The sequence below is a fragment of the Aquarana catesbeiana genome, linkage group LG09 (assembly GCF_042186555.1).
Source record: "Aquarana catesbeiana isolate 2022-GZ linkage group LG09, ASM4218655v1, whole genome shotgun sequence".
Lineage (NCBI taxonomy): Eukaryota > Metazoa > Chordata > Amphibia > Anura > Ranidae > Aquarana > Aquarana catesbeiana.
This window is the reverse complement of record NC_133332.1, coordinates 76,731,709-76,741,364: the sequence shown is the minus strand read 5'-3', so window position 1 is coordinate 76,741,364 and position 9,656 is coordinate 76,731,709. Positions and strand designations below refer to the sequence as shown.

Here is a 9,656-nt window from a genome sequence, read left to right as displayed (position 1 = left end):
CCTGCATCTGGTGTTTGGTATCCTGATTCTGGTATCCCCACCACTGATTCCGGCTACCCTGCTGATTCTCTGCTTTTTGTCGATGTCTGTCTGCTGCCAGCCCTGACCTTTGCTTTGTTCTTGACTGCACATTTGACTGATAACTTAGTGCCTCATCTTCTGTTTGTACAGGGTTCACTTCCTTGGGGAGTCCTGTGAAGGATGCCCTTGTGAAGCCTGGATTTCTGTTGGCTGTCGCATCTGTAGTTGAGCCTGCACCACCCATGGGAGACACAATGGGTCCACCTCCAAGCACAGTACATGACAGTGTTTTTATGTTTGCATGGGGTTTAGCTACAAATTGGCAGCCTAATATGGCACAGTAGACTAACATCATAAATCATTTTCATTTGTATAATTTTGGAAAATTCTATGCTATGGAAGAATCCAACAAAACAGTGATGACATATTTTATCATTAAAGGGATTTCTGATGTCCCAGCATTACAGCTTCCAATTTTTTTGTTGGTTCTGCTGATTTATCTCATCATTGTAGTTGGTAATATGACCATATTTCTACTGATCTCCACAGATCGCCATCTTCACACTCCAATGTATTTCTTCCTGGCCAATCTGTCTATCCTTGATGTCTGCTGCTCAACAATAACTCTTCACAAACCTCTTATTACATTTATCACTGGAGATAAATCGGTTTCATTTGTTGGTTGTGTGATGCAGATGTTCTTCTTTTTATCATTCACATGTAATGAAGTGCTAATTCTGACAGCAATGGGTTATGACCGCTATGTGGCTGTCTGCAACCCTTTGCGTTACCATGTAATTATGAGCCACAAAGTCTGCAGTGGTCTGGCTGGTATCTGTTGGGTTGTGGGTTTCTTAGATATCATGCCTTGTGCTTTGAAAATATCATTCATTTCCTGTTACACATCATTGGAGGTCAACCATTTCTTCTGTGACCTTGTACCATTAATGAAACTATCCTGCAGTGACACCTCTGCTTTGCAACTTTATGTGCTAATTGAAGGAGTGTTCCTGTCAGCATTTGTTCCATTTAGTCTCACTTTTATATCATATGTTTTTATTATAAGAAGCATACTGAGAATACGTTCCAGCAAAGGGAGGTGGAAAGCCTTCTACACGTGTTCCTCACATCTCACAATCATCATTCTTCTTTATGGCACCTTGGCTTACCAATACTTCAGACCAGTTGAATATATTACACTGGGTTCTAATAAACTTTATTCCCTCTTTAATACCACTGGTGTTCCGATATTAAACCCCCTGATTTACAGTTTGAAGAATAAAGATGTTAAATCAGCCTTTAAGAGAAAGTTTAGGACATTTTCAATTGTGAAAAATAACACATAATAACAATAGTAATAACATTTTATTGACTTTTTAAAAAGGGCAGCGCAAACAGCTCTTAAGATAAGTCAATATACCACATCCCATACAGTACACACAAATGTAGCCAGGTGCTTGGCTAAGAGTGGAGCGTGAGAGAAACCCTGGCTGCAGCTGCTCCCTGTGACTGTTGCCCTGCGATGCTGAACTGGTTAATGGACTGAGTCAGGCAGCACTGTACTGTGGGAACTGTAGTCTACTGTAATCAAGAGCTTTTGAACTGCATTTCCCAGAGAGAGATTTCCAGGAGGAGGGGGGAAAGCTGCATTTTCTCCGACTGTACAGGACACAGCTTCCTCTTGCATCAATAAAGACATGGATGAGCGAGTTTGGGGTGGAGGAACTTGACTGGCCTGCACATAGTCCTGACCTCAACCTGATAGAACACCTTTGAGATGAATTAGAGCGGAGACTGCGAGCCAGGCCTTCTCGTCCAACATCAGTGCCTGATCTGACAAATGCGCTTCTGGAGGAATGGTCAAACATTCCCATAGACACACTCCTAAACCTTGTGGTCAGCCTTCCCAGAAGAGTTGAAGCTGTTATCACTGCAAAGGGTGGGCCAACTCAATATTGAACCCTACGGACTAAGACTGGGATGCCATTAAAGTTCATGTGCATGTAAAGGCAGGTGTCCCAATACTTTTGACAATATAGTGTATATATATCACTTCCATAGCCAAATATGCACTGCCAGTGCTGTTTCTGGGACTCTTCATAAAAATCGTACTGCTCCATTACAACACCTGCAGCTTTAAGACATCCCCCAAGTACGTTATTTAAATAGAGTATCCATTTTCAGTGATGCCCTCAGAGCCACATGAAAAGATCCTTTTTTTCCATTGGCACGTGGCAGTGCCCAGCCTCCTATGCCTTGTTTGACAGTATTTTTCCCTTTTAGCCTTAAAAATGTCTAGAACTAAACAACAACAAGATCCCCTATATACTCTAATGGCATTCACCTCTAGCTTCAGGTTCGCAGAATTATTAACAGGATCCACCAAATTCCTAGTGAATTAAACCTGGGCAGATTTGCCCATCACTTTTGGTGATCTAATGACTGATAGAGAATGGATTAATACACAGCAAGAGAGGTGGGAGCAGCAATAGACATGTGCAATTAGTTTTGTTCCAAATTTGTTTTTCGACCAAATTCGACAAATTCGTTAATTTGGAAATATTCAAATTAACAAAAAAAGTTTATAAAATTTTTCCGAAAATTCAAAAAATTCAAAAATTCAAAAATTAGAAAATCTGAAAATCCGAAAATTTGAAGATTTGGAAATTCAGAGATTCGGAAATTCTAAAATCCAAAAATCTGAAAGATAGGAAATTCGAAAATTTGAGAATCCAAAAATAAGACTGAAAATTCTAAAGAAAGAAAATCCGAAAACCTGAAAATGAGAAAATCTGAAGTAATAACTAATAATAACTATTACTAACTATTAACTTATAGATATTGTAATTTCCTTTCAAATGTATCTGTTAGTGAACATAACAAATATGAATTTATCCAAAGTTATGAATTATCCGAAATGACGAATGTCGCATCTAAATAAATGGAACGCAACAAATTAATAGTAATAAATAATAATAAAAATGTTTTATTATTATTATTTATTATTATTATTTCGTTATGTTCCATTAATTTAGATGCCACATTCCTTATTTTGGATAATTCGTAACTTCAGATGAATTCGTATTCGTTACGTTCACCAACAGCCAAATTTTAAAAGAAATTCCAATACCTATAATTTAATAGATTAACTCAAAAGACACCGCGCTTGCTCTATCAAAGCAGCTCACACACAAAGTAAGGAAATTTGTAAACAATATGGATATAAATAGTGTAGCGCTAGTATTAAAAAATCGCAAGAAGCATAGTATCCAACTTGGACCACCATAAATTTAGAGAGTGGTGCCAAGAAGGATTTAGATAGATCTCTATTCCCCTCACAGAAATCTATAGACCAATAAAGGATCAGATTCTAATGGTAGTGTCTGTGCACCCCACAACTAAATTACATGAGGTAGTGAACAAAAAAAGGAGCAAAGAAAATATGCATATAACTCTTTGATTCATAACACCATATACTCTAAATGGTACTGGAAAAAGTCTCTATAAGCGTCTATTTAAATAGAAGCTAAAGGTTATAAAAGTCCCAAATAGATGATGATGTCTATACGCCACATAGGTTGAGAGGAGATGGTATACAATGATGGAGGCTTACCGGAATAGTTGGACTCACAGAGACATATATCCCTTGAGTCAGAAAAGCTTGTGTTGCCACCGGGCAATAGAATGAGGTGTCACGCTAGACCAATATGGAATCCGGATGCTGTATCCAAAGCTCCCAACGACTTTCTTTCTTGTGTGACCGAATTACGTGATGGCTCATAGAAAGTAAAAAAGGGGCCACATAGTGTAATACCATTTAAGAGAGATAAAATTTATTGTGGTAGAAAACTTACATGTTCCATAGTAAAAAAAGCGCTTAATTTAAAATCGATGGCAGGCAGTGGAGTCTCCCGACGCGTTTCGTCTCATTAGACTTCCTCTGGGGTACCTTACCACCGCTGCCATACTTACTTATATATCTACCAAGACCCCCTTTGATGAGAATCCGGCATGTGCCACTTGTTTACTTGCACTTCCGGGTGTCACCAAAATGGCGGCCCCGCGTGCGTTCCAAGCCTCTTTCCACTGGCTTCTAAGCGTTCCAACCATCCCTTATACAAAATTAGGGAACATAAATGTCCATTTATTATCAGGTGGTTGAGTCCTATAGACAATTAATACTACCAGTGTTGTATAGAGGTAAGAAATACTAATATACTTTGAGGAAAGAAAACCGGATCTCCCTCGGGAAGTGGTTAGGACCGGATGTCCATTCCTCATGACGTGTTTGGCCTCGACTTCCGCCCATATGGAGCGCAAGCTGGACGGCCGTTCGCCGTATGCGTACCACGCCTCAGTGTAGCGGAAGGCATGGCGCGATGTCGTCATTGGCGGTCCGCTCTTCAATGCATGCGTACCACGTCTCAGTGTAACGGAGGACGCGATGTCGTCATTAGCGGTCCCCTTTCTTAATACACCTACCATTTAAACAAAGGTGTTCTAATTGTAAAGTGCGTAGTATGTATTTAAGGTGTTGACAACAGTACATAAAATAAAATATTCATATTTAATCTTTACTATAGGGCTATTCATACTAAACGTGAAAGTGTAACAATCAAATAAAGGTGCAAAAAAAAAATATAAAATCTTACGATGACAAGTGTTGATGTGTCCGCATTATTCATGACAGATGTATACATTACGCTGGAATGTATATATTACACTGAAATGTTGTTAACATCCGCCAAATGGGTGTGATTGATATGTGCAATGTGAGTTAAGGGAAAGGGCTGGGATTTTCAACCGATGGAATAATACTACACATAAACCATCTTTTAATTTGTAGGTCTAATGTAAAATTGTGTAAAAAATCAATGTGCAATGTGAAATGAGGGAGAAGCTAGGTTTTAGAACCGATGGAATAATGTTAAATATATACCCATCTCCCAGACTTATGAGTCATAGATATGTAAATATAGAGATCCTGTAGGTTGTAAGAACACAAAAGGGAGGGTGTAGGTCCAAGACGGATTCTCAATAGGGGGTCCATATTGCACAATTAATTGCACTCAAAAAATTATAGGATATACATCCCAAAAAAAGGAAAGTGTGAAGAATATATATCCAAAAGTACTTAAACATGAATGCAAATACATATTCATGCATGTAATATATAATCAACTCCCACCAACTAATAAGCCTTAAAATTAATCAGTAAAAATATTTCAAAGAATTGGGTAATAGCTATTCCCTATCCTCTAAACTGTAATCTAATTAGAACTTCATTATTAACAGCCTTGTTTCCAGAACTAAATGTAGTCGTGTTCATTCTACGATTCATTAATAAAGGCGTTAATGTCTAGATCCACATTCATACCCCTAGGGTGAAGAGACTGCAATTCGTGGATCCAGAACATTTCTAAACGAGAAACGCCTCTGGTTAGAGCCCCGCCTCTCCATGGGGGGGTGTATTTGTCGATTATCATAAACAGTGAGCCAGTAGGATCACTGTTATGAGCCTCTTTATAGTGTCTCGGGACACTATGTTTTGAGTCTCGACTTTTGATGAGGCTAATGTGTTCACTCACTCTTTTCGTGAAGGTCCTGGTTGTTCGACCCACATATTGTTTGCCACATGGGCAAACAATTAAATAAACGACATATCTGGTATTGCATGTGCAAAAGGGTTTGACAGTATATCTCTTCCCTGTGGCTGTAGAAATAAATTCAGTTAGTTTTCTTCTTATTGGTATGTTGTGTCGACACACAACACACTTTTTGCAGGGGTAAAACCCCGTCCAGTCATGGAAGAAAGAAGGACGTACTGGAGGGTTAATAATGTTGGGTGCTACTCGTCCCTGTAAGGATGGTGCTCCTCTAAAGATAATCTTAGCTTGTTCCGGCACTATTTTTCCCAAGACATTGTCTTGTTTCAATACTCCCCAATGTTTTCTCATGATACTCTTGATTTGTTTGTGTTGTATTGAGTATGTAGTTGACAATGCCCATTTATAAGTGGTATCTGGATCTCTTTCTTGTTTGGTTAATAGGAGAGTGTTTCTATCTATATTGGTCACTCTTTGCAGCTCAGTGTCAAGATCTACTTGGTTATAACCTTTATCCAAGAATCTCTGTTTTAAAACCTCAGCTTGTGAAATAAATGTATCCACATCAGTACAATTCCTACGAAGCCTTAAGAATTGGCTCCGAGGAACAGCATTGAGCCAGGAGCTGTGGTGACAACTGTCTCTGGGGATAAAACTGTTCCGGTCCGTTGATTTAAAGTAGGTGTTAAACTTAAATTGACCGTCAACAATTTTGATCTCTAAATCTAAAAAATGTATCCCCGTTTTGCTGGCTTCATAAGTAAGGGAGATGCCTCTATTATTCGAGTTCAGATCTTCAAAAAAATCAGCTAGAGTTTCAAAGGTGCCACTCCATAGGAGGAGGATGTTGTCTATATATCTTGCCCACAACACCAATGATGTGGTATGGTGGGCATAGACGACATCCTCCTCCCACTTCGCCATAAAGAGATTCGCAAGGCTTGGAGCGAACTTTGCTCCCATGGCTACACCGCGCTGTTGCAGATAGTAGCGGTGGTTAAACCAAAAGTAGTTGTGTTCCGTTGCGAACTCTAGGAGCTCTATCACATAATCACTCTGAAATGATGCTAAGGACTGTTCTTGGTTTAAAAAATGTCTAACTGCTTCTATACCTCTTTGATGTGGTATGCATGTATACAAAGATGCTACATCTGCCGTAGCTAAGATGTAGCCATCCCGTATATTGATGCTCTCCAGAAGTTTGATTGTAGAACCCGTGTCCTTCAAAAAGGAAGGTGTTTTTTTGACTATAGGTTGCAAATAAAAGTCGATGTATTTGCCAATTCGTGAGGTAATAGAATTAATACCACTCACGATGGGTCTACCTGGAGGGCAAGTCGGATTCTTGTGGATCTTTGGCAAAAATTAGATAGTGGGAATTCTAGGTGCTTTGGGTATCATGAATGCTTTTTCTTTTTATTTAGAATTCCACAATTATATCCTTTATTTACCAATTTCAAAAGCTGTTTTTTATATGTATTGGTGGGATTATTGATAAGTTCAGTATAAGTGCCTGGTTCGTTCAGGATCCGGTACATTTCCTCCTCGTATTTATCTTTATCTAAGATCACTATACCCCCTCCTTTGTCTGCCGGGCGGACAACTATATTTTTCCGTGCACACAGAGACTGCAACCCCTTTTTTGATATTGGGGGATGTCTTATGCGTTTCTCGGGTAGTTTTGCAAGATCTTCCAATACCAGATCTCTAAAGATCTTAACAGCAGGTGCCTTAGGAACAGGGGGGGTAAACAGAGAAGGATTAGAAAGTCCGGAGTGCACAGTCCCTGAAGTGGCTGCTGGGTAATCCGTCCTCATAGGATTGGTGACAAGATATCTCTGTATGTTTATTTTACGTATATATTTATGAACATCTATGTATGTATGAAATTTATTTAGTTTATTTGGTGGGGCATACTTCAAACCTTTGTCTAGTACTGATATTTCTCCTTGGGATAGTGGCTGGGTACTCAAATTGAATATACCTTGCCCTGCTACACTTTTTTTCTCTTTCCTCCTCTGTAGTTTCCTGCCTCCCCGACATCCTCTCTTTGGTCTGGACCTCGTTTTCTGGGGTAGCGGTCTTCCTGAAAACCCTGGTTGTCATAGGAGTTGGGACCATATACGTATGAGTGATCTCTATAGTCACTCCCTCTGTCTCTAGAGCTATGTAGGTCTCTAAGAGGTGAATACCGATTATGGGTGGGGAGTGGAGAAGGAGGATAGTGGTAATATGAATTTTCCCTATAATTGGGATCATGCCATGTCCTTTGTCCTTCCGCAGGGCGACGGGACGGCTGATCCTCGTAGTTTTGGCGAGGCAAACTGTCGTATTCACGACGAGAATGAACATCTTGACGTTGGTTGTTACCTCTGAAATTGCCTCTACCTCCACGTTTGCCCCTATGGTTACCCCTACCTCTCGAAGGTCGTCTGGGGGTTTGTGGACTAAAATGTCGTATTCTAGATTGTGATGAATACGATACCCCTCTTTGTCTTTCTTGACTTCTAGATGTTCGACCCCCATTTGAACTGGGTGGAGGGGCTCGGGTAGTTGAAGCTCCCTGTGTATGTACTGGCAGATTAACTTCCATGTCATTAATTGGAGATTCCGTGGAGGAGGCAGTCTTAAATAATTTCTGCCAATTGAAGACATTGTTTGTTTTGTAGTCTCCTATATCTCTAGAGTATTTTTTCTGTTTTTTGTATTTTTGTTCTCTGTCTTCCTTCTCCAGATGATTTAGAAGATTGGTAGACAGTGAACTATACTCTTGAGAGTTTTTATATATTGATAGCTTCTCTTTGAGTTCCTTAATCTCTCTATCTAGAGAGAGGAGTCTGCTACTCTTCTTAGAGATCAGAACATTTAAAAAATTGATACCAACGTCATTAAAATATTTAAACCATGAGTCTGAGTCAGTTTCGCCCTGTTGGGGTTGTACTTCCCAACGCAGACTTCTAGGTACCATCCCTTCTGAGATGTATTGTTGTAGAAAGGCTAAATCCCATTGTAGGTGGAGTTCGGTTGTCATGACATTCTTCAACCTCATAAATAGACCTCCTATTTCTGTCTCAATACCAGTAGCTGTAAAGACTCCTTCCGTATTAACCTTATGAGAGGCTCGATTATCAAAAACATCCATTTTGAGAGAAGGATGTTATAATGCAAAAAATAAAAGAAACAACAATGTATATTATAACACAGAGAAAGGAGCAGCAGCAGTGTGTGTTCCAATATATCCACAGTGAAAACAGATTAACTCAAAAGACACCGCGCTTGCTCTATCAAAGCAGCTCACACACAAAGTAAGGAAATTTGTAAACAATATGGATATAAATAGTGTAGCGCTAGTATTAAAAAATCGCAAGAAGCATAGTATCCAACTTGGACCACCATAAATTTAGAGAGTGGTGCCAAGAAGGATTTAGATAGATCTCTATTCCCCTCACAGAAATCTATAGACCAATAAAGGATCAGATTCTAATGGTAGTGTCTGTGCACCCCACAACTAAATTACATGAGGTAGTGAACAAAAAAAGGAGCAAAGAAAATATGCATATAACTCTTTGATTCATAACACCATATACTCTAAATGGTACTGGAAAAAGTCTCTATAAGCGTCTATTTAAATAGAAGCTAAAGGTTATAAAAGTCCCAAATAGATGATGATGTCTATACGCCACATAGGTTGAGAGGAGATGGTATACAATGATGGAGGCTTACCGGACCGCTAATGACGACATCGCGTCCTCCGTTACACTGAGACGTGGTACGCATGCGTTGAAGAGCGGACCGCCAATGACGACATCGCGCCATGCCTTCCGCTACACTGAAGCGTGGTACGCATACGGCGAACGGCCATCCAGCTTGCGCTCCATATGGGCGGAAGTCGAGGCCAAACACGTCATGAGGAATGGACATCCGGTCCTAACCACTTCCCGAGGGAGATCCGGTTTTCTTTCCTCAAAGTATATTAGTATTTCTTACCTCTATACAACACTGGTAGTATTAATTGTCTATAGGACTCAA

General features: G+C 39.7%; 1 protein-coding gene across 1 annotated transcript; it reads left to right on the top strand.

The window, feature by feature from the left end:
- Positions 1-395: 395 nt before the first annotated feature.
- LOC141107181 (olfactory receptor 8G50-like) lies at positions 396-1,367 on the top strand. The gene has a single exon (XM_073597920.1). The coding sequence runs from the start codon at positions 417-419 to the stop codon at positions 1,365-1,367; it is 951 nt and encodes a 316-aa protein (XP_073454021.1). The 5' UTR covers positions 396-416.
- The last annotated feature ends 8,289 nt before the right edge of the window (positions 1,368-9,656 follow it).